The sequence below is a fragment of the Neopsephotus bourkii genome, unplaced genomic scaffold (assembly GCF_033783945.1).
Source record: "Neopsephotus bourkii isolate Nb327-2 ecotype Australia unplaced genomic scaffold, CSIRO-AGI_Nbou_v1 NB_659, whole genome shotgun sequence".
Classification (NCBI taxonomy): domain Eukaryota; kingdom Metazoa; phylum Chordata; class Aves; order Psittaciformes; family Psittacidae; genus Neopsephotus; species Neopsephotus bourkii.
Window position 1 is genome coordinate 4,192,645 of NW_026901158.1, and position 25,496 is coordinate 4,218,140.

Sequence of the window (25,496 nt, forward strand, 5' to 3'; positions counted from 1 at the left end):
GCCTTATGTGCCATACAGAAGACAAGGGGTCAAACTAGCAAGATCATCACTGTGGAAAAAGCAGGCTTTCTTTGTCACATAAGCCTTTGGTTTCATGCTCACTATTATCAGGGGCTAAGAAATCCAGATAGGCCATTTAAATATTCCTTGAGCTTGGATGTGACTTTATGAGTCTTTTCAGATGGTCAAGAAAACAACATCTGAAATAACAAAGCATTCAGCAATCTGCATTAACACTGCTCAAATATGGCTTGATTTTGGTGCAGCGAGAATTTTTGCAACTAGGTTACTTAAATGCAATAAATTTACTTGGATTGGGAACTATCCCCATAGGTGAAGACCGACCAACACCTGAACACTGCTTATGAACATACATTTTCAAGAAAGTGCACAGATAGATACATAAAAATTGACTCAAAAACACTGGATCATTTACTAACCATCTATTAACAAGATGCCAGCATCTGTAGAAACCAGCAAGGACTGGCCCCAAGAATCTGCACAGACAACCTCATGAGGAAAATTACTGCAGAAAGACTGAGATTCCCAAGGCTATGAAGTAACACAAGGGATACATATTAAGTACACTAGGAAATACAGATCATACAGACACAAAATGTGATGGACAGTTGCAAGTAGTAACATAGAAATGTATCCTGCCAAAAAGCATCTACAGCAGTCTATTTTTCTGAATTTGAAATATCAAACTTAATTTTCTTGCAGAGGAAATGATTTCTGTACTTAGTCGCATCTGGAGACTAGTTAAGTGTAAGACACATTCCTGAAACACTGGAATTACAACACATGCAGCTGATACTCAGTGCAACCCTGGAAATACCCAGAACGTATTTTACTTAAACAAAAAACTATATACTTAAAAAGTAGCTACCACCATGCATATGCAATCTGCTTACATTTTATGGCTCAATTTGTGATGTTTAGTCACTAGCACATGGTACAGTTAAAACTTTCTGCCAGACTGTTCTTTCTTGATGTTCTCTGTACTTACCTCCCAGTACAGAGCCCCTCCCCAATTTAAATATTAGCTGAAGTCTCTGAGATTCTAGAAGTGCTTCTGAAGCTTCTGTAGATAAGATGCATGCAGAAGAGCATGGTTTGCACCTCTGACTCCCTAATGCCCTTGAACAAAATCTGGGACTACAGGAAATAAAAACACAACTGAATTTTGGTTTAAACTTGATGCAGAATTTGAACTAAAAGTTGACTGCATATGGAAAATGGTATTTTCATCAAATATTCTCAGATATAACAATATCCATACTTGCTTTAACTTGGGGAGTGCTTCTGCCTCTAGGCTCATCCTTTGTTAATTTGGTATTGGCTGCAGAATCACTTTGACACTACACATATCATCTTTGGTGCTACAGCACTAATTACAAAAGTAAATATATAGATGCAGGTATGCGATGCCATACTTGACAGTGTTTAGTCTTTTCATAACTCTCTTCGGACAGACAGGTTCACTCACCTCCTTTTTACAAAAGCTTGTGGTTGCCAAGTTAGCTGTCGCATCCCCTTTCACAGCGGTTTTCAATTTCAGTGCCTAATGCAAACAGATGTTTTATTTAAATTGAGTTTCTGTCAGCAATACCCAAGCTAAATACTGTAAAAAACGGACAGTTTGGGACCACAAAGTAGCTTCAGTTTGAAATTCTTGTCACATTTCAAGTAATTGGGAAAGAAACAGAATTCTGCATATCACGAACAAAGTGTATATGAAATACTAGATACCTTCTCAGCCAAAATACACGTTAGTTGGGTTTTGGGTTGGTTTTGGTTTGGGGTTTTTTTTTTGTCTTTAAGTTCTGTGAAGTAATTAGTAAACCTGGGGAATAAATTATTGGTTACTTTTATCTCAACATTACAGTTATTCAGGTTTTTTTCCTACACCTGCCAGGAGTAACCAGTTTGGGAAAGGGTGAGCAAAGCACAGAGTAGACCGAGATTTCTTTTGTACCAGCTCTCAATCATGTGGTACCATTACCCGGATCTGGAACTTGTCAGATTCTTCCACTCTTTAGCTTACTAACTCAGATTCCAAAAATGGGAGGGAAAGGAGGAGGCCTGGGTTTTGGTGATGGTGTGGGGGTTTTTTGTTTGTTTTGTTTCCTGTTCTGTTAACTCCTGCTGAGTATCCTTAAGATGAGCAGCAGAATCATGTCATCAGTCCAGGATCAAGAAGAGACAAGTGGGAAAGGCCAGAGGAACTGATGAGAGTAGACACTTTCTTTCTGCTGCAATGAACCATCAGATTAAACAAGACTAAATCATCATGAAATTTCACTCCTCACTGAGTTAAAATGTCAGTAAGCCCATGGAAGACTGGAGCCAGCATCAGGTATGTTCAAAGCTGTGTGGTAACCTCTGACTTAGCAAAAAGACTGTTGAAACTTCTTCCTGGCTGAAGTAGAGCAAATAATTTCTAAGAAATTCAACCTTAATAAAATACATAGAGGAAATCCATGAAACTTTATGCTTCTCCAACGCACAGAAAAAGACAGAGCTGCTTGGAGGCAGAAAGCGTCTGCTGCACAAAATACAGAAAGACCTTTTAGGTTTGATCCTAAGGTATGATTTTTCAAACTTTCTTTAGTTTAGGTATTTTGCAAGTATTTTTAATCATGTTGTGTACCTCAGGTGTTACAGAGAAATACTTCTATTCATATTTACCTGAACATAGCTTAAACAAATAACACAATACTACAAAAGTATTTCAACCACAGAGAACTGCATTAAATTCTGACATACCCATACAAGCTAACCAAATTCTAACAAAAGCAGTGATGCAGGCTTTGTAAACATAGGTCCTAAACTGATCCTACCTGACCAAGTCGGACAAACTCTGCTTGCCGGGCTTCCTCTTTCTTCCGTGTTGATTTTGGTGACTCTGGTAACACATCACTGAAGGATCTTCTGTTGAGCATGTTCTAAACCAGAAAACATTTTTAACTAAACCACAAGTTTTCATAATGTTTTAGTTTGAGTTAGTGTGGTATCACTTAAATTTTCTTCTTCTGAATGTTTTCCTGTAATTATGAATCCAACTATAGAGCTTTTCAGAGAACAGATAGTACAATTCTTTCAATCCTTGACTGCTTTACTTTCCAACTTGTTTGTCACTGTCATATTCTATATAATCATAAGAAAGACCTCAGACATGAATATATGGACAAAAAAGTTCAAGCAGATCTATTTAGACAGGAGAAATAAACAGTGGGGGGGAAAAGATAGCACCTTGTTAATTTTATAAGTACTAAACTCCTTTTATTTAAAAATCACCTTAATAATGTCTTCATCATCTAAAATTATCTCATTATTACCCAAGGGTAAAAATGATTCAAATTTACACACCAAAGGACAAGTAAGTGCAGTTTTTTTGGTGACAAGACTGATGTCTGTATTTGCAGAGCCTAAATTTCCTGCCTGCTGCAGGCAAGCTTACACAAAGTATGACACTGTTCTGCTTCTCCTTGTGTCTGGATAAACAAAAATGCATGAAAAGTCCTATCTTGAAATGACTGTCTGACAACTTCCATGTAACTGTAAAACAAGTTACAACAACTGGCGTTTAGTCCAGTGTATGCAATTCAGTGCTCATTAGGATTACAGTCTTTTAAAGCAACAGAACATTGCATTTCTAATGAGAACAGGAAAGCACGTAAGGGATGAAACGACTTACATTTACCTTGTGTAGATCAGGCATCAGGTCTTGATATAAAGAGCGGATCAGCATGTCCAGAGTGCGCTGACGTTTCTGAGAAAATGTTGGGGTTTCCAAGGTGGCTTTTTCCCCATTTATTACTAAAATATTATGGAAAAGAGTATACATTACCTAAATGAAGGGTGACAACTCCCACTGACTCTAGTTTGCTTCTGCATAAAAATACCCGTTCTACCCTTAGTAATTTAGAGTTGCCTTTTTTTTAGTGAATAATGACCCCTTAAGTTTAAAAGGGAAAAACAGCAATAGGAGAATTCTACAGTAATCACCTAACTAATAATAGAACAAAAAACAAACAAACAAAAAAAAAAAACAAATCGCTGATCATTTTAATTACTAAACCAGTTTAAATCTGTGAAATCAGTTATTAGTCAAGTTCTTGTCAGCTAAGCATTAACTGTAATCATCACGATACCAAAAGATTTTGTTCTTGCTGATTTAGCAAGGCAAGTCAGTGTCAATGAAAACGGGAACTGGATCATAACAGAACTGAATCATAACAGAACTGAAAAGTTTTTAAAGGTGCTGAAAGGCACCTATGCAGCATGCATTCAGGAAAGTCTATACTTTCAGGTTCCCAAGGCTGCCAACCTAACAGCTTCTATTCCTAAATATCAAACAGCATTACAAATGCCTTCAGATATATCTACAAGTCCTTGAAGAAAATGCAAAGCTAAATATGGCTGCACATTCTGCAGATGAGAAATTCAGATTCTGTCTAGCAGCCCGAGAAGCATAATTGCATAGAAGTGAAATTTTTTGTTAATCTGACTGGAACTGTTTGGTGGAACTGACATCCCACCGATGCTACAGACTTGAAAACAACTGTACACAGAACAAGAGCATACTAGGAAAATGTATTTACATTTTAAGCATCATTCATTTGAAGTATTTTTTTTTTAGCAAAAGAAAAACTGACTTACATTTCACTAACAAAAAATCCCTGAATTCCTGGTGATTTGTAAACACAGGTGGGGATGGAAGGGGAGGCCCAAAAAGAGGAACACTTTCTTCTGAAAATATTTTCAGCCTATTGAAAGAACAAATCTTTGTTTATATTGAAAGTCACAATCAAAATGCACCTTTTTTATAGATGCTGTTCAAAATAGAAGAACTGCAAACTGTTATCTGGGTATGTCTTAGATAACAACTCCCATGGGTCTAACAAAAACCATTCACTGGAATTATTCAGTAGAGCAAAATTCTGCTTCCTTTACGCAAACTCATACGGAGTTTGTTACTAACAAGTGAAGCTGAACTTTGCAGTTCTACCCGTAGAACAGTGCTTTTAATGACACCACCAAAATCTAGTCCTTTTCAAGAAAAGCTGTAAAACAGTTCTTCACCTACAAAACATGTAGTCCTAACAGATTTCTTCTTTACCTGTATACTCAGCAAGTACATGATGTATTTGTTTCTTTATGAATAATAATGCCTTACTACAGCTGAATATGTATCTTGGGAATAGCAGATTCATTTTCACTGAGGAACAGAGTCAGAATGACTTCCATGCCAGCTGGACCTGCTGAGTTCTTTCGATCCATAAGGAATCCAGCATGGATCTTGTGTGATATGCAGTATGGGAAAATGTGTCAAGACTGGCAGAATGAAGCAACTAAGGAGTAAGATGGATTCCTCTACTAAAAGCAGTCAGTTATTCACAGCAAGAAAGGTAAATTTATCTTATTTGCTGCTACTCCTTCCCAAATAAACAGCAGTATAAAATGCGTGTTTACCATGGACAGCCCATCTACTGACTATGAGCTTATCTGGTTAAAGCCACTTTGCTCATTAAAGCCTAGGCACAAGGCTGCAGAAATACTTGCTTTTCAGATTCTGATGACACCTAACAGACTCAGACCTGGATAGCATGTGCCTCCAAGAGTGAGGGTCCCAAGGCTAATTGAAAAACAGGTGAACACCACATGGTCTACCAGCAAAATTCCAGTAGGTTTTAAGTATATGGTGTCCAACTGTACTAGTACTCTATGAAGATCCTAAAAATTAACTGGTTTGCTTAGCTACAACCAAACCCAGACCTGTAAAAGGATCTGCAGTCCATGGCTATCACATCATATCTAATTATCTAGTTATCACATCACACATGTAGTTCACCATGTCATTGACCTCACCAGGTCAGAATATTCCAGGCATATCTTCCATCATTTTGTTACATTTCATCTAAAAAGCAGTTTTGTTCTGACCCTTAGCTTATGCCTGTTTCAGAATTTCATTTTTCTGATGGAAACAAGCAGCTATTTAGAGCCAGTTTACAGCCACCCGCATCCAGGTCCATATTGCCCTCTAATTTCTGAAGTTCATTTAGCTTCCTCTGCCACAAAGACAATACAAAATGTTTTTCCTTTATCTCTAAACCACTAGAAATTCAGTGTGAAGTTATTTGTTACTGTTGTGGTTTATAATCAGCACCTACCTGTAACTATCATTCTGCTTATTGTATCTCACTAAGGCAAAAATATCTGCCATGCAGTTAAGGAAGTTAATCCAGTACTAATGAATCACATGTATTTTAATACTGCTTTTTTTTCCTGCAACAGATTACAGATTTAATAAAGGTAAATTATATTAATCGATGTAAATATATAAAATATTCTAGACTATATACATTCTACTGTTTATAAAGGAGGTCCCATACAAAATTATAACACAGCCTGTAAGTTTTCAGTCTTCATAAACCCTGTCAAAGAAAACATAAGTCTGAATTAACTTCATTGGCTGTATGGGTTGATCCAGATAGAATGAAGAGACCTTTGCCAGCAGCTGTGATCAGCACTGCAAGGGACTGCACAACAGAACAGACTTATAATGGGAATTAGTTATTTCAGTGTAAGCATCCAGTGCAATTTAGGATGCTTAAGAGCATATATTGCCTAGTCTCCAGTTGCTATTCCAAAAGGGACACAGATCTCTTGTAGGCCCTGTGTCATCTCTGCCATGTCAGATATGCTGGGTATCTAAATTGGTGCTGGATGCCTTTACCTGGGCAACTCAGAATTCCACTGACCAGCTGTGGATTACTTAAAATTACCTAACAATAACATGGAGTCCTGAGGCAGACTCAGGATCCTAGTCAAGCAGCTGAAGATAAAGAATGCAAGAATGCATCTGTCTTTCTAAAATAGCTTTCACTCCCATAACCAGCATGCAGGAGGGACTTTGGGTAGAATTAAAAGTAATACAAATCTCATAAATAAATAAATAAATAGATAAATAAGTCACTAGAAAACATAAGGAAAAAGATACGTGTAAAATGAGAGCGAATCATGGATGGCTTGAATGCTGGAGAAGACTCTTCGCCTTCCTGAAAGACGATAGTGACAATGTCATTCCCAATGTGTCGCTTCCTTTCTACCTGGAGAAAAAAAAAATATAAAAGAAAAAAAAAAAGGAAAAATAAAAAATGAAGGGGGTAGGGAGGAGAAACAGACATAATGAATTAAAAAACATATCTAAATACCTTAACAGTTCTGTGAGAGAATAGTAAAACAATGTTCCTAAACTGCAGACGGAATAACTGTGATATGAAAATTATGTCTGAAGCCAGCATAAATTATAGCTGTGCCAGCTGCTAAAACAGCAGCTATTGCGTATTAAATTCACAAAACACTGATATTTTCCATAATTTCCACATTTAATATTCACAGATGGGGCACAGAACACCCCATATCTCAAATAAGCAAATCCACCACTTGAAACAAAGGAAAACACCCTGATGCTCAGTTACTGTTTAAAAATGATTAATATCCTGATTGGCTTCTGGTTTTTGCTGTGATCCTGTCTGAGAAAACTGGCATGGAAATAAAAAACCAACAATATAATCTAATTATATAATACATAATATATAACTATAGTTTAAGTAACAAAATAGTAAAGCAATTAATTATGAGTAATTTTAGGTAAATCATTATGGATGTGTGATGCAGAGGTAAATGCATGTGCTTATGAAGTATTTTTTGCCATCATATAATACATAGAAAGGTTCAAGCAATGGACAATGGCACATTTGAAAAAGCACCCAAGAACTCACCTAATCAATCTATGAAAGGGCAGCAGCAGTGGTTTAGAGTAAACGCACAAAGCTTACCATTAACATGCCCACACGTGGAATTTCTTTCAAGCTACAGGAATTGCTACCTGAGTATGAGTTGTGTGTTACGTATGTAATCTGACAACTCACACACAACTCTAATTCCCAGCCTTCCTAAATTCTTTGAGGTAATGATAATTCCAGCAGTGAAGCTCCACAGGTCATCCGAATAACAGATTACTCAATCACTTCTCACACAGTCAATTCTGACCTTCTTCACAACTGTCTTTTGTACCTTAATAGAGTTGATATGATGCATTATCTTCTAACAAACATCATTACATTTTCAGCATTATAATTACTGTTATAATATTGAAGAAAAAAATATAGCAGAAGCCTTAAGGCTTAAATTTCTGAAGTATTAATAGGCAAGAATTCCCTTATTTTCTTCTGAAGTTTTGGAGTTTGTGATTTAAAAAGAAAAAAAAAAAGAAGAAAACAAAGAGAGAAGCACATACCTGCTGTTTGTTCTCTCTAGAATATGGTAGCATGGTTGAAACATGGAACATGATTTCATGTCCTTGAAAAACCGTATAGATGGAAAAGATTCCTGTTGTATCATCTGCAAGGGAAAACATTCTCAGAAGGGATATGAACTTTAAGTTTTCTAAAGATCAAAAGGTATTTCAGGTCCTTCTACCAAACCTTCTTTAGTAATTGTTTTTTCTGATCCATTCTAGAAAATGTTCACACTGCATGTTCAACAGGGGTCCAAACCCAAGTTTGCAACTTGATCTGCACATTCACACACACACTTAAAACCTATGATGTCCTTCACTTAATCTATGCTGCTTTACTATCATGAAACAAGTAACATGTCAGGTATTCTTCACCTGATTCCAATATAAAACGAAACCATTCACCCTGAAAACACAGGTCCTATAAACACTTTTCTTCAACTGCATTCCATACGAGTGATTAAAGCTAACCTGACTTTTTCCTGGTGAAGCAAAGCATTTAGCATCCACATATTTCTGTAATGTATACAATATGTACATGCAATAAACAAAAGCATTTATACTGCAGCCCCCCTGACATTTTTGCTTCAGATGAGTTCTTACTTTTAGTGTCCAGTCCTCCTCTGTAGCCTGTCCAGCCTTTCAAAGTAACTGTGTCACCCAAGAGATGCAAAAATCTTTGAAAGCTTTCACTTCCCATTTCTAGACGTGGAAGGGAGAAATGTTACAACAGAAAAGCACACACTGTAATAGAACAGCTATAAAAAATAAGATACAGGAATATTCAGGTTAATAGAACAACTACTAAAAAGGTAAAAGAAGAAAGCTCACCGTTGCTGAACATTTCATCATCTGTAAGCTGCCCATCCTTAGCATAAAGGATTCCAAATTTAAAATTTACAGATCCCTGAAAAATAACACCAAATATTGCATGATAAATAGGAAACCAAAAGATAAAAAATCATGTTTTCTCTAAGGACTTCTATATACATACCTTTGTATACATGTGAATATACAATTCATTCCAACTCCACGCTGAAGTAGCAGAAATTGAGTAATTTATCTTTGATCATAGATTATTAATTTTATGATATACCAAGTTGGTGTTTTAGTTACGATCTCTTAAGTTGGAGCTTAAAATTATTTTTGATCTTATGTTGCAAAGAAATAGTGTATTTTTTTACTGCAATAGCAATTGATTTCTAAGTTGTCACAAGCGTGTCAGTGCATACAGTTTAAACAGAAAGCTGTTTTTGTTGAATAGGTCATGAACCATGAGTGGTAAGTTTATATTTACCTCTTGCTCTTCAAGAACCAGTAAGTCCTGTAAACAAAACAGTATCTTTAGCACATTGGTATTAAAGAGAACACAAATTAAAAAGTAACATCCTTGTATACTTAAGTTTTGTTTTGAAGTGTCTAGTTCAGCTGATAAAGACAGTTTATAATATCATGTAACTTTACTCATCATTCTTATCCTGCTACTGAAACAAACCAGTAGCATTTACAGTTAATGACTTATTTTTCCAGAAAATAATTAAGAAAAAGAACCAACCAAAAAAAAGAAAAAAGTAGTTACCTCCTACCTTTTGTATCTCAGGATGAAAGATTTCCCTTGGGCTCCTCTCAAATTTGTCAAGACTCATAGCACTGAAATGCAAATGAAATACTGCTTTAGAGAAAGACAAGTATGCATTTCAACATTAAACCACTCACTGGTTGCAGTCAGAACTGGTTACAAAAGGAATTGTTCAAAGATCCTCTTAGTACTGGTGTCAAGCTTGCTCACTTTATATTCTCTTCTGCCGCAAAATAGGCAGGACAGACTGCAAGCATGCTCATACACACTGACCATGAGAAGGAATTTTTTTGGTTTCACTGTGTATAACACACCCATAGCAAGACTTACATGGAGAAAAATCAACTGAAGAAATATTTATTCTTTTTTTCCCTGTTTGCTTCCTCCTGTTAGGGTCACATCACCACCACCTCTCTAGTCAAAATCTGTGGTTCCTTAGGTGTGTTAATTGCCTATTTAATTTAAAAAGGTATATCCTCACACCCACTGCAGTTCCACTTAGTACCTGATTTCCAATTAACTTGAAAATAGTCTGTTGAAAATAGTGCTAAGAATTTTTCTGGTTTAAGTTGTCACTTTATTCCAAAACAGGCTTTAAAACCACTTTTTGCTGCCTTAATGACTAAGATTTGTAAGCCTGTTTTTTTACTGATTTTATAAATCTACCATGAAAACCATACAACACAAAACTCTGAATTACAGGAAAAGGCATACAGACAAATATCTTTACTGGTAACTTTTTTGTAAATACATACCTTAATATAGATTTCACTGATAATGTTTTTGTGGGACTATAAGGGAGACATATTTTCTGAGTACCCTATAAAGAAAAAAAAAACTGGGAGCTACTACAAGACATAGTGACTTGTTCTGTATATTTAAATAGGAATATTAATAAAACAATTAAGTAAAAAAAAAAAAAAACACCAAAACTGTGCTCATTTTACTTACTAGTTTGGAAAAACAAGCAAACAAAAAGCCACAAACTGAATGTAAAAAGCCATGGACTGTGCAAAATTACTTTTTACCACATGCCAAGGTACTCAGAACTAAGTATAAGGACTGCTGAAACTAGAAAACATTACAAACTATGAACCATGCATACGTACAGCATAATTTTGAAATCAATTGCTTGGATAAAGGGCTCTTATGGAATGTTAAGTAGAAACATATTTAATTAAACAAGTATCACACCTGCCTACTTTCTTAACATTGCATAAGAAAATCCTAAAAGCAGTATAAAGTTATTGCCTAAATTGATCACAGGACATAATCAAGAACAAGTTAGGCAACATTTCTAAAAATAACAGAGTTGAAGGTAAGAACAATTAAAAAAAATCTGACATTACAGATTTCTGTCAGAAATTTTAGTATAATGCTATCTACAAAACTAGTTTAATCTACTATGGTAGAATTTTTCATATAAACAAAAAATATGTCATAAATACTGAAATTCTGAAGAAAGCAGAAAGTGCATGATAAATGTATCCAAAACAAACAAGCAAACCAATATAAAGCCAGAGCAACAGTTAAATATTGGTTTCTCACAGTTTTTCTCCAAAGTATTGCATGGTATTGAGGAACACGCTGATTATTTTGGTCAGACAGTACAACAGACAGAAAGAAAGGGTTCTTCTCTGCATCTGTACCTACGTAATTTTGATGAACTGTTAGGGAAAACCAAGAAGCATTATCAACCATAAAGAAGACACACACACCCGTTTGCACACACAGACATGTGTACAGATGTGTAAATATATGTATTCAGATGTAAAAATATATACTCATCTACCTAAGTAACTATGTATTTATATAGAGATGTATAAAAACCCTAAGAGATATGTACCACTTTAAAGGCCAACAGTTTCAAAACATCCCTTTTTGGTAACAGGGATTCTGCCATTTCCAGAAACCCTCTATCTTGATGTTAAAAATATGTGAAACAAGAAATTGTTTTCTGTACAGCATGGAAAATGGATACCAATTTAATAATATACTTTTTTCCCCATATTTAAGTAATAGCAATTAAAAGCTACATTGCGTTTTCATTGATCAAAACTTAAATCCATTCACGAAAAAATAATTACCTTTCCCTAAAAAATATTTGAAATACCATCTTGTATGATACTCTGGGTTTTCCAAATGCACATCCGTTCTGTGCCATGTGCCAGGAGTGTAGTCTGTATTCTGAAATAGAATTGGGAGAATGTTACATCAAATGCTGAAGGTGAACCATTTTTTCAGCTTTCTGTAAGTATCTTTAACCACTTACCTCACCAGAGGAGCCATTTTCCACACGGAACCGTCCAGCTCTTTGAATGGCTCCATCAGCATCGCTAGATATGAGCTATAAGAGAGTTTAAGATAGAGGTTCTAGTTCCAAAAATAGCCATATGATCAGCAGTCAAAGCTTACCAGAATTTCTTCTTCTCCCAAGCACCAGATGACTACCCACAGAAGGGATCAGCACCACTATTACCAATTTGACTACAGATTTGGCATGACTCAATTAAAACTCTAATCAGGTAAGACAGCTGGAGTTTAGCTTCTTTACCTCTCCCCAGTCCTGTTTTCCTACAGTGAGTTTATGTATTTTCATTAGAGCCTTGTCTAGCTTCATTAGAGTGACATTATTTTAACTGCTGATATACTGCTACTTTCACATTAGAGGAGAAATTTAGATATTAAAAAAATGAAGGGCCAACTTAATCTTTAAATTTGAAGAAAATATAGAATAAGTGATAGATTCTAGGGACCAGCTCTCCATATCCTTATTCTGAATACTTACTTTTAATTTTAAACCTTTTCCCACTGTTCTAAGGCACATACACATAAAATCACATATATCCGTAAGTACACGCACAAGCATGCACAGTTTTTAACCCATGTAATTGCAAGTACTTCATAAAATACTAGCCTAATATTTTGCCATCTTTGTCTCATAACAGGAAAAAAGCTCAATATGGAGGTAAGCACAATATTTATATAATGCTTCCTGTCCCATTATGATGAAATATTCATGAACAAGGTAGTAAAAAGATTTCCTAGCGCAGGTCAATATATCTATACTGAAGCTTCCTTTTATTACCCTCTAACTTTCAAGTTCAGCTTAGAAAGCACATTTTTCTGAACTAGAGCCAATTTTTTTACCTGGAAATGGAAAGGATCTGAGCTCTGCATTATAAGCTGCTAAAATCAAAGGACAAGCTGTATAAACTTACAAGCTCCACAGATCCGTAATGCTTTCTGCTAAACTCTCCACGTCTGCAACCCAGATCTTCAGAGACAGAGCTGGAATAGAAACAGTTCATCAGTGTACACAAGCAACTTGCCTTCCATCTCCTGCAACGCTATACCCTGCCACTAACAAATATCATTCCTGCAGAACAAGGTTTGCAGTGCATAAACTCATTATTGCAGGGAGCACTCCTTACAATGTGCACAACCTCCAGCAGCTATTGCAGTCTGGCTTTCATATTATCCCCAAAAGAAAAGAAATGTCTGTCCTGACTGGAGGAAAAAGCCAAGATTAAATTCAATATTTAGTCATAATTTGATCAGAGTTCCAAAGCAGATGGTGGCTTATAACCACATTTGAAATCTGCATTTAATCTAAGGGAAGCAGAACCTATAATAAACTTAATGCCTAAAACAGGACAACTGCACTGTGCTCAATAACCCCATGCTTAGTACCTTGCTACTGGTTTTTTTAAGAGGGTTGTTTTTTTTTTGACTACACACAAATATTAAGTACACAACTATTTTAATTCAAAAGCATAAGAAAAGCATTTCATAGGTTTCCCCCACCAACCTTAACAAAGATAAAATTGTCAGCAAGTAAAAGTAATCCTACCATGTGAAGTTCAAAATCTACATGCATTGTCACATATAATCTCATACCTTCACATAACATAAAGCACATCACTTCATGAGGTCAAAACAGATAGCAAACACCTCCTCTAACTATAAACACTAAGCCTTCTGCCTTTGCAATGGGCATATATGTGTTACAACTACAAGCTAAATAAAGACTCAGATGCAAATTTAACAGAAACAATTTAACAGAAACAAAATTATAAAAGAAACAGGATTAAAAACTTAGAGATACATAAATTAAAAATGACCAGGCAGTTCCCATGAGTAAGGCTACTTCAGGTTGCTCCCTGAAAAACATGCCCCAAAGATGGAATTTGCAAAGTTTGTGGCAGCACATCTCTGTCAGTCTTTTCACATTTATGACACTGAGGATTTTCAGAGCCTTATCAATTGGATTAAACAACCTTAACAGAGACCAATGGAAGAAACTGTTCTGAAGTCAGGAAGTCTGAGCATCCAGAAGCAGATTCAAATCTTAAGTGATCACACACACCATGAGGACTTCATGTCCAATACTTCCATACACCAGCCACAACTGCTGCTGGGCCTTGGAGTGAACATTACCATGTGATCATGCCACGGTGTTGCACAGTTGTGGCATTGTAGGTTTTCTATTCTTTTTTAACTCTTACAGGAAAATCAAGTAATCGTGGTAGTGCCAGCTTTTTTTCTATGTGCTACTTCTGTTCTACAAAATTCATTTTTATGGGTAGGTGTGCTAGTCACCTTAGAAACCACTGTATAAGCAATTCCAATCAATGAACACTTGTCACCCTCAGTACTGGTGGCAGAATGCTATGGAAACAGCAGTCGAGAGATATTGCTGCTGCTGATGTCTGAAATTCAGCCTTTGATCAAATGAAGAAATGTATGTAAGATGACAATTTAAGGAGTGTGAAAGAAAAAAAAAATCAAAATTTAATAATCCAACAACAGTCACTAGCACAACAAATCTCCTCATGCCTTGGGAAAGCCAGGTCACTGTCCTGTGTGTCTGTATCTGGACAGCTCCACACACAAACATAAAACAAGTTAGAAAGTCACCACAAAGAGCATCTGGCCTACTGTGCTGTGAACAGAACCATCTCTGCCTGGATAACTTTAATCAGTCATGTGATGGCTCCACAAAGCAGGAGAAAAGGAAGCTAAGGTTTACAAAACTGAACTACTTTTGGTTTGAGGAAAAACCTCAAAATGCATGAAACCAGAGGAAAATGCCATCTTATGAAACACCTGCATGATAAACCCAGTGAGTTCCAAAAGCATTTTAAATTACTGCATAAACACAAACTAAGTCCTGTACCTTAACTTGGTGACATTTCAGCTGAAAGTCAAACTCCATCAGGAAAAGCATACTGAGATCTGAGCATACTAATGCTGCAGGGATGACAAAATCAGTAGCTAACAAAAAGCTTTAAAAAATAAAATCTGGAGAGTACTCAAAACCAAATTTGTATAACTAAGAAACAGATATAGGTGTACAACATATGAATACGGTAATGTAACATAATATGGGCTACCAAGTTAAAGGAGAACATGACATGACAGCCATTAGTATTTTTCCAACACTGCCCAAACTGTTTAAAAAGCAGGAAACTGTTCACTAAAACAATAATGGTTTAATATTAATATTCTTATCCATTTGTGTGCCAATTCAAAGTACCTAAAACATACCAAACTTTCAAATACAACAGCAGTCCTTTTAAAAATTGGAATTATACCAAATAGCTCACCTCTGCTTCTTCTCAACCTACTTCATGTCACACTTCTGCTTTGTATCATACTTGTCATCTGCTTCACATCAAGCACTTACAGCAAAACCACACGCCAACATAAATGCTACACAGAGAACCTCATGAAAGTTAAGCATCTTAGCATCTCTTTATGCATAGGCATGATTTACATTATCAGGCTACTTGCATTACTGCCCATATTCCCCAATGAATTCTAGCCTGCACATCTCTTTTGCTCTCTGTTCTGCTACCACCAACAGTTGCACTCAATCAATTCTCTGACATATCACATCATTTAATTTAAAGAAATATGGTGTCATTAATACTGACTTTTCTTATTTTCTTCATTGGATTACATCCTTCCTCAGTCCCAACCTGATTTACATCAGAAAACACTGTTGCTCCAGTTATGCCAGTTTTAAACCCGTTTTCATCCTATTAAGAACCACCACCAGCACTGAAATACTTAGGTTTACCAGTGACTCATATTAGTTTGGTGTAGTAATTTATAATTTACTTATATTGCAAAGTGTTTCAATACAGACAAACCTTTATTCATGTAGCAACAGCACAAGGGGAAATAGATTCAAGCTGACAGAAGGTAGATTTAGGTTAGCTATTAGAAGCTCTACCCTGTGAGGTTGCTGAGGCGCTGGCACAGGGTGCCCAGAGAAGCTGTGGCTGCCCCATCCCTGCCAGTGTTCAAGGCCAGGTTGGACACAGGGGCTTGGAGCAAGCTGCTCCAGTGGAAGGTGCCCCTGCCCATGGCAGGGGTTGGAGCTGGAGGAGCTTTAAGGTTCCTTCGGAACCCAACCATTCTGTGACTGTCACGGGGACAGTCGCGGGTGGGAGCCATGAGGCAACCGCCGCTCCCCCTCCTTCAGCAGCGCTAATGCTGAACAAGCCCCTGAGGGCGCCCGTCTGGCCCCGCCCACGCCACCTGCGGCAGCCCCTGAGGGGAGCCGGGGTTCCCGCTGCTCCGCTACCTCAGTGCCACCGGCCCAGCGCCGCCTTTACGCCATCGACAGCGGGGGCCCGCACCGCATCGCGCCGCAACCGAGCTCGGGCCCCGACCTCCCCCACCGCTCCGGTTACCGCTGAGTGAGGCCGAGGAACCGTGTGGAGGCCGCCTCTGCGCCGCTCAGCTCCATGCGGACGCCCAGCCGCAGGCCTCACCCCTCCAGCGTACGGGGACGCGGCTTCGGCCCGCGCGGGAGTAGCGGCGGGAGCTCCGCGCGCACATCCCGCCACACGGCCGCCGCACACCCGCCCCGGCCCGTCAGCCACTCATGCGCCGCCGCGGCAGCGCCTGCCGGGAACTGTAGTCCCGGGAGCTGTGTACCGGGAGCGAACCCCTCCGCCGGCTCTCCGTCCGGCTGCGGACTCTGCGCTGGGAGCCAGGCTTCGCGCGGCTGCGTCAGGAAAGGCTCATAGAATGTACTCTCAACCTGCTCCCACACAGCCCAGAAGCTATAGAAGCACAATCACCTCACAGACTGAGGGGCTCTGCCATGTTCAGTCGCAGTCACCTCACAGACTGAGGGGCTCTGCTATGCTCAGTCGCAGTCACCTCACGGCCTGATAGGGTCTGCCATGTTCAATCGCAGTCACCTCACAGACTGAGGGGCTCTGCTATGTTCAGTCGCAGTCACCTCACGGCCTGATAGGGTCTGCCATGTTTAACAGCAGCTGGCCAGGAGGATGAAGCCTCACCGGTTAAGAGATAAGAGCTCAGCATTCCTGCTCTAATGAAGTAGACATGCCAGGCAGCACAGAGGAGGGTCCTTGGCCTGTGAGCCAGCACCAGCCTGCTTCATCACAACTGGGCCCTGCACCATCGCCACCTGTATGACTTCAACACAGAACAAAACAGCAGCACCTTCAAGCGTGTGAAGCTCTGCCCTCTGCCTTCTCCTTTTACACAGGTACACACTACTGTTCTCTACCTCTTCAGAGAGTAAACATAGTCCATGCTTGCCCTGAGACACAAACCCTGGAGTAGGGTTTGAACCCCCACACTGGGAATCAAACCATGGCACAGTGACCAAAAGTATTCTTACTATGTGAGGACTGCCTTTAAAACTTTTCAGTAGGAGCTGAAACCAGTATTACAGTCAAGTCCTATGGCTAAAGATGAACCAGTGAATAGCTTCCCTGTGAAGGTGGTGAGGCATTAAAACAGAAAAGCTGTGGCTGCCCCATCCCTGGCAGTATTCAAGGCCAGGTTGGACACAGGGGCTTGGAGCAAGCTGTGCTAGCGGAAGGTGTCCCTGCCCGTGGCAGGGGTTGGAACTGGGTAAGCTTTAAGGTCCCTTCCAACACAAACCAGTCTGTGATTTTATGATTCTATAATGTTTTGCTAGAGTAACAACTTCACAACCATATGTTAGATGACTGCTGTTCAGACAATTTTTTTTTCAGTAATTTCAATTGCTTTTGTGTTTTGTAATGAACTGTGTTGTGATACTGTGTATTACTAAGTACTGCAGCCACCTATGTAGTAAACTGTAAAGGGCTACTACATGATGTGATTTGGTATATAATCTTACCTTTCTTCACAGCAATTATTACAGAATAGTAACTTCAGGTAATATACTAGGACTGTACTTTGAGGTTTGAATTTCATGTAAAGCTTCCCTAGTGTTAAAAGACAATTCAATTCAATGAAGAGTGACACAAGGGGGCAAAGGACAGCCAGTATGCAGTAGAAGCTACCAAAGAGTAACTTTGAATTAATGCTGATCCCAGCTGGATTCAGCTCAGGAATTCTGTTAAGCAATAGCCTTACCTTAAAGAATTCAGACAATGTAGAACCTAAAGCTTATTAGAGTTAAGACCCATTTGGATCTTCAGTAAGCAGTTTCCAACATACAGACACCTGGGATAGCTTCACAATGGAGCCTCTGACAACAATTCTGTGAGTCTGCACCTTCTACTAGCTACTTAACTCCTCTATGATTCTATGCCACAGCATCACCCTTTGCTGTCAATTCTGCCATGGTGTTTGAGGTGTAACACTTAACAGCTGCTCAATTAAGTAACTTGGGGTTAAAATGAAAAAGTCGTAAAACAAGTCTTAAAAAATGGTAGAGAGAGACTTTTTGGTTAGCCAGGGAATTGCTGGACTCACAGCTGGACTCACAGTTGGACTGTGAGTTTAATGATAGGCTGATTTGAGCAAAGTGCAAGCATGAATAGTGATAGAATGCATTCTTTTATCCCAGCATACTATTACTCTGAACCTGACATCAACATACAGGACCACTTACAAGTTACATGGCCCACAGCTGCTCAGTTTGGCAGATGGCACCTCAGGTCCAAATCAAAAACTTGTACCTATACACTCAGCATATGCAGCCTCTCATCAAAAGCTAATACAGTGAGAATTCCATGCAAGGGGCATTCTTTGAGTAACCTCTCTTAGTGATTTCTCTTCCACACTGCCTTTTCCCTCATACCGGTAACTGTAGCATTCCATAGTTTATCTACCTAGAAATAATCATAACCTCATTGTCCAAACACAAATCCAATCCTATGCCACTTGAAACTGCATTTCAACTAGTAATACCATAAACTCAAAGCTGACTGCTTATGTATCAAGAAATAACAAAGTATGCAAACCCATTAAAATAACTTAAAAGGAACTTCCATACTAACGAAACAAAACTCTTTATTGAAAGAAATACTAATAATAATGCCTACTCATAAGTGTGCAGTGAACCATAACTTTCTTTCTTTCTAAATATCTGGGTTGCTTTACAAGACTGCCACAAATGCAGTCTTTATCTGGTTCCTTCAGAAGAACCTAGTTCTTCCACTTAAAGTACTTAATTTCCACTTTAATGCAGTTTTCATTTACCCTATTCCTCCTCCCTTCCATGCACTAGGTATAAAACAGTTAATAAGAATGCACACACTCATTCAAACTGAAGTATTGGTTCTGTGGTACCCCTCTGCCACCCTGGAGAATACCAACTTTTAAAACACAACCACTCTTTCAAACAGCAAAGAAACAGTCTGATTCTGCACAGATCCTCCCAATTGCAACAACAGCTTTTTCTCAGACAATTTCTAAGTACACCTCCTGAAATAGAAATCCCAAAAAAGTTCTGGGCTGTATAAGTCTAACAGCTGCTAAAATTCCACACAGGATGGAATGCAAGCACAGACCCTCTGCATGAAAATAGCCACAAAAAAAATTGAAATTTGAACTTTGGGGATTTTAAAATGTTTGGGGAAGAAAAAAAAAAGGCATTTCTGTAGCATTCAATATAATTTCAATGCTGCAATAAATCTTTAACACAATAAAACCCATAAAATTCTTTACACAAAGGGCTGCCTCCCTTTAAATAACGTGCTGCCTGCAATTATTTTACCATTTTCTCAAACACGTAGCACACAAAGATGAAAATTAGAAAGGTCATAGCAAATTAGTAACAAAATAGAGTATCTAAGGAGGTATTCTGCAAATGCATTGGCTTGGATGCTGTCTAGCTAAAATTTGGGATTCCTGTTGGCAGCTTTTAGCAATCAGATATTTCTAGTACCCTGTTGCAGGATACAGCATGTCTCTGCAGTTAGAGGCTGGCAGAGACACAAAGAGAACTCCTGAACTTTATTTCTAATGATTGCTGATTCTATATCAAGTTCCTTACTTCCCCCAAAAGAAAAAAAAACAATATATTTCTTGATACCGATGTGGCATAGGTTGGCCACTGCCTGGGCAAGTTTGAGATTCTACACTCACTGTAGCATACCTGCCATCTCTGAATGCTTTCACAAGGCCAAGTGCAGCCTGCTCGCAAAAGCACCACACAGAATGAGAGGCAATGTACTTCATGTAAGCTCTCAAACTAGCTAAATATATATATTTACTTGGTAAAAAAATGGACCAAGACCTTCAAAATTACAATGATTGGCACAGAGAAAGTAGGAAAGTAGCTTATGCTTAAAGATTTCCAGAAAAACCTACAGTACTAGCAAGGCAAGAGCCCCAGAAAGAGCAGCCCCCCAGCTACTTCTTACTAGCCTGCAGCACACTGGTCATTTAATGGATTGTAAAAGTACATCATTTCCGCCATCTGCAGGGAGTTTTCTGGGGAAAGTAAACCTGTTCTGTCTGCCTGCAAGTAGCAGAAACTAGGCAGTTCCAAACCAGCCAAGCAGGTAGGTTAGTCAGATTTACTGTGGAATGCTGCTCTCAAGATGTCACACAAACATAACTTCCATTTGCACTATGCAACTAAACTTGCGAGTGCATGTGGTGATTTGCCTGCCAGATGGAAAGCAATGGAATTGTAGTGAAACTAGAGGCACTACAATAGCATTCTCTTAAGTGTAGTCAGCATCACATTTGACACCAAGCAATCAGGCAGAACCTCAGTGGAGAATTTGGTACATGAATGACAGTTCTGGTTTACTAGAAACAGGGGGACAGTTCTTGCAGTGACACAGCTGATGCAGAGAGGGGTGAAAATTCAAATCAAATCCAGTAAAGCAAATAAATCCCAAACCAGAATACTGTCTGTTAGGAAAAAAACAACAACCAAGGGCAACTCCAACATGGGGATAAAAGTTCAATGAGTATTTTTAAGTATTTTCTGTGCTAATGCACAGAATGTGTGACTTAGGAAAAGCCCCACATGACCATGAAACTGTCTTTCTTCTGGAAGGAAAAAGATAAGGTATATTACATAGCTAGAAGTAAATAAATTATCTTCTAAAATGCACTGGGAACTTCACAAGATTGACTGAACTCTAGCTACTTCTGCAGGTAACTGGTTGAGCCATTTCCATTAAAACAATTATTCCCAGTAATTAAAACAGCTTATCAAAACAGCTGATGAAGAAAAAAATACCAATTTTTAAGAAAGCAACAGAACTCGTTACTTTTTTAAAATCACAGATTTCCCAACAGAACGATTCATCTGTGCAGTTCTTGGTACAGATTTGAGCGATTTTTAAGTCAAAGGACCAGAATTTCTTTTCCCATGGGCAAGACTTTCTTATGTCACTGAGGATACGCGCGTGCCAACCCATACGTATACGCAAAGACATAAGTGCAGTTGAATACATATAGAACACACGTGTCAATGAAAAGGAAACGCAGCTTTATCGAGGGTTGGAGCTTCACCCAGACCTCATTCGGAGGAGTTCCTCAGAGACCGTGTTTGCTGGTTTATTCAAGGCAAATCCCTGAAGGCTTCTCCTCAGTTTTGTAATGCTGCAGGGTCACCATCAGGTCGGGCAGGCCGCTGCCACAGGAGCAGCACGTCCACCTCACCTGCCCCTGCCAGGCCGCCGGCTTCGACCCCACCGCCCCGCCGAAGCCCAGCGAGGGGCCGCCCGGCCCCGCCACGCCCGTGGCCCGCCCGCGCTCCTCTCGGTCGCTGCCGAGCCGGGTAGTTACCAGAGGACTCCCAGAGGCGCCGGGCACCAGCAGCAGCTGGCGGGGAAGCTGCCCGGCGCCCCTGAGAAGGGCATCGGGACGCGCTCCCGCCGCGGCACCCCCAACGCTGCCGTCGGTTTCGGCGCTCCCCCGCTGACGCACCGGGCCGGGGGTGCGCGGCTGAGCTCCCGCCCCTTCGCCCCCTCCGCTGCGGCGGCGCCTCGGCAGCCGCGGGGCCCTCGGCAGCGGACCAGGGGGCAGGCCGCTGAGACCCGGGTCCTAGAGCCCGCGGGTCCGCGGCGCCGGCGGCAGGGAGGGTGCGGCGCTGTGTGTTAGCTGTCCTTGATCCAGCCAGGGTCAGCTTCGCTTTAGCTCAGTCCCTCCAGTGTCTGGAGGTTTTAGAGGCAGGGTTTTCATTGTGTCTTGGCTGGACACAGCTGAAGGTTAGGCTGCAAATACCGGGTGCAGTTTATGTGCCAGCGCTCGCTATAGAGGAAAGACTAGGGTTCCACTTCGTTCAAAAGTATAAATGGACTTAGGGGTGACAAGGCTGGGGAGCTGGCGTTGGTGGGTAGTCTGCTGGCTCTGTATGGATGAGAGGCACGCTTCTGCTGACAGTGCGCTGAGTAGCACAGTGACAGATGGTCCCCTTGGCACCCCTTCAGCCTGTGGCAAGTGAGAGGATGGGCTGCGGCACCGACTGCTCGTCACCGGGCGGCAGCACCACCGCAACGATCGTGTTCCGAGCACCGGCCGCGCTCCCACCCCAGTTTGTACCATCCCAGGACGATAACTCCTCGCTGGGCGTATAGGGCGCACCTTTCTTTGCCCTTTTCCCACTCGACCCAAGCAGAAATATTCTGCCTCTGTCCCAGAAAGCATCCCAGTGGCTCAAGCTTTTCCATCCTTCGCGTTTGACCACTTTAAAGGTAGGGGGATAGTTCCTGACTGTTTCCTGTTCCTGTCTCATGTCCCTGCTGAGCAACTCTTAACTCTGACACATGCAAACTGATACCACACACAAACAAGACAAATGATTCCACACAGAGACATAATAACACTCTCAACAAGAAGAATTACCCCCAGAGGGAAGGCACCTTTAGTGAGAAGACATGGGAGCCATGAGGAAGAATCTACAGCTGCCATGGCCTGTTACAAAAGGATACAGCTGCAACTGTGAAGATGGATGCATGAGAAGCCAGGCCCTAAGACTTAAGGCCAAAAAGATGCAGAGAAGAAGCAGCTTCAGAAAACAGCGCAGCAGTGGTGCTGACGCATTCTGGATTGCCCCTGAAGAGAAGGCCATCTGTAAACTGCTTGGACATAAGACACACCAGACAGATCTGTGCAATGAGCCTGTAACAGAAGTAAGGAAATGCTCAATTAGCATTGTGCAGACAAGATCCTTGGTATGGCTGCAGACATTCCCACCTAGCACCAAAAAACAATGAAATCATTGAGCCCTGAGTAACCTGAACCCTTGAGTCAGGGTTGGTGGCATGTCTGTGTTTGTGTGCTAGTATTGCAGCCGCTGTTGTTCCTCCTGTTCGTCTCAGCAGGGTGGGCAATGAGTGTGTTAATTCTGAGAGAACTCTGGGATGGGGCAGAAGCAAGACGACCAGCCCTGAATACCCAGGAGCCGTGAGCCAGTCTCCCTCCCCAAAGAGATGAGCGTGGCTTAGAAATTGTGATTAAAAAACCTGAATTATCTATTCACTGTTTTCAGCCTGTAGAGTGCAGTAGTACCACGTTTTCATAGAATCATAGAATCCCAGCTTGGAAGGGGCCTTACAGATCATCTCACCCAACCTCTCTTGGCAAAAGCATGGTCTAGACAAGACAGCTCAGCACGCTGTCCAGCCAAGTCTTAAAAGTGTCCAACACTGGGGAATCCACCACTTCCCCAGGGAGATTATTCCAGTGGATGATTGTTCTCACTGGGAAAACTTGTGCCATTACCTCTCAACTTTTTTTGCCACGTGACCTCTTTTAAAATGGGAGTCTTTGTGTTCTTGGTAGCCACCCTTTAAATACTCAACATGGTGACATGGTCTCCCCTATTGATCCTAAAAAATGTAATTCTCTCTCATTTTCATTAGGATTTCATGGCATTCTTGGAATGCTAGGCTCTGGAGTGTCAGGGTTGAATGCCATTAGGGGAAATATTCCATCTCCTAACTATGGTCTGGCTGAAGTTTTGTCTTTCTCTATTCTGTAGACCTAAAAGTTCATACTGTATTTCACTCAGGACTGGTTACAGCAGGAAACAAAGCTGATTATGGGAAAGATCTATAACATAAATGTGGTACAGTGGCCAAAACTGTAAGAAGTTAAAACATCCATTCTAACTGCTTTCTGCCATGCTTTGGGTAAAATTACTTACAGAACTTTTATTTCAGAAACAGTGACATTTGAACTGCTTGACAGTGGGCTTCCAAACTATTGAAAGTCTTGGTTACAGGCAGCAGGAACTCCTGAAAATAGTTTGCTTAGTGGAACTTTGTTCCAGAGTAAACCAGAATTGACTATTCAGTTCTCATATATACCAGTAAAAATCCATATCAGCCCTGTGCAATGCCTACATAGCAGAAGGCAGAATGTGCTTCATTTCCTTCCATGTTGTGTTATTTTTTGTTAGCAATGTTTCACAGGGTAAAAAATCCAAATGACAACCCTTTTTCTACATTATTATTGCTCCCCTCTCTCTGCCAGGCCTTGTATCATGCAGCTTCATCGTTTTTTTTCTCTCTTCTTGGAGCCACAGCTTTTCCCCGCTCATTTTTGTAATCTGACATTGTGATTTGTTCATTTATGTGCTTGTTTTTCTCCTTGGAGAAGATTTGCTGAATCATTGGGGAGGAGGCAGGAGCTCTACAGGCAGCTGGTGGCCAGTGATAAAACCAGGGCCACATCCAGTCTTCAGGGTTTGCAGATGACAGCTATTCAGTTGAAGGCCTGAGTCACATTCCCTTCTGAGCTAAGATTGCTGGGGACTTTGGGATTGAGGAAGTGAGGCTGAGGAGATGGTGCCCCAAAAATATAAATTATTGATCTGAAAACCACAAGGTTTGTGTTGCATATCCTGCAAAATTTATAGTGATGCTGTGAGAAAACTTGCTGGCTAGGAGCAAAATCCTGCTGACTGTTGTATGTTGTGCTCACTTCAGTGGGAACACAGAGTTAAGAAAATAGGAATTTGGCTTGAAATAGGTCACAGTACGTAGTGCCTGCTTCGAGACTTGCAGTAGCAAGGTATCGTATGAGCAAAGGTGTGCCAGAGCTCCAAGCCAGTCATCTGCCTGCATATTTGGAGAGAACACACCAGATTCCACTGGTATAACTTATTAAGCTGTTTATATTGCAACAGGGCTGAACTTTGTCCACTACCTAATGACTAAAATAAGAACTGGGAGCTAAAATGCTTTGCTTCCTTTTTTAGGTCTTTTACTCACCCTTTCTACATCCTCTAGGTACTTTATCTCTCCCTGGCCCTTAGTTTTCTTGCAGTAAAACAGGGATAAGGTGTTCCATCTTTGTGGAGCATTCTGAAATCTTTAGACAGTATGTGCTATTCAAATGCAAAGTATCATTAGTATTTCTGAGCCTGCAGCA

The 25,496-nt window shown here is 40.1% G+C and overlaps 1 protein-coding gene across 9 annotated transcripts in view; it reads right to left on the reverse strand.

Moving 5' to 3' along the window:
- GARNL3 (GTPase activating Rap/RanGAP domain like 3) overlaps positions 1 to 25,496 on the reverse strand; it is a 40,920-nt gene that overhangs the window by 10,872 nt on the left and 4,552 nt on the right. Inside the window, exons 1-18 of one of the 9 annotated variants that reach the window (XM_061352681.1) lie at positions 21,906 to 22,040; positions 13,109 to 13,178; positions 12,160 to 12,234; positions 11,975 to 12,074; positions 11,436 to 11,536; positions 10,643 to 10,707; positions 9,895 to 9,958; positions 9,606 to 9,632; positions 9,140 to 9,215; positions 8,912 to 9,010; positions 8,309 to 8,412; positions 7,007 to 7,115; positions 6,177 to 6,222; positions 4,666 to 4,772; positions 3,701 to 3,822; positions 2,844 to 2,948; positions 1,490 to 1,564; positions 441 to 552 (exon numbers count right to left, since the gene is read on the reverse strand). In XM_061352681.1, the coding sequence (XP_061208665.1) occupies positions 441 to 552; positions 1,490 to 1,564; positions 2,844 to 2,948; positions 3,701 to 3,822; positions 4,666 to 4,772; positions 6,177 to 6,222; positions 7,007 to 7,115; positions 8,309 to 8,412; positions 8,912 to 9,010; positions 9,140 to 9,215; positions 9,606 to 9,632; positions 9,895 to 9,958; positions 10,643 to 10,707; positions 11,436 to 11,536; positions 11,975 to 12,074; positions 12,160 to 12,234; positions 13,109 to 13,178; positions 21,906 to 21,979 (1,531 nt within the window). In that variant the 5' untranslated portion in view covers positions 21,980 to 22,040. Of the gene's footprint in view, positions 1 to 440; positions 553 to 1,489; positions 1,565 to 2,843; positions 2,949 to 3,700; positions 3,823 to 4,665; positions 4,773 to 6,176; positions 6,223 to 7,006; positions 7,116 to 8,308; positions 8,413 to 8,911; positions 9,011 to 9,139; positions 9,216 to 9,605; positions 9,633 to 9,894; positions 9,959 to 10,642; positions 10,708 to 11,435; positions 12,075 to 12,159; positions 12,235 to 13,108; positions 13,179 to 16,591; positions 16,846 to 21,635; positions 21,823 to 21,905; positions 22,041 to 25,496 lie in introns of those variants that run through there. The other 8 variants (XM_061352683.1, XM_061352679.1, XM_061352678.1 and 5 more) reach the window with 8 other exon arrangements.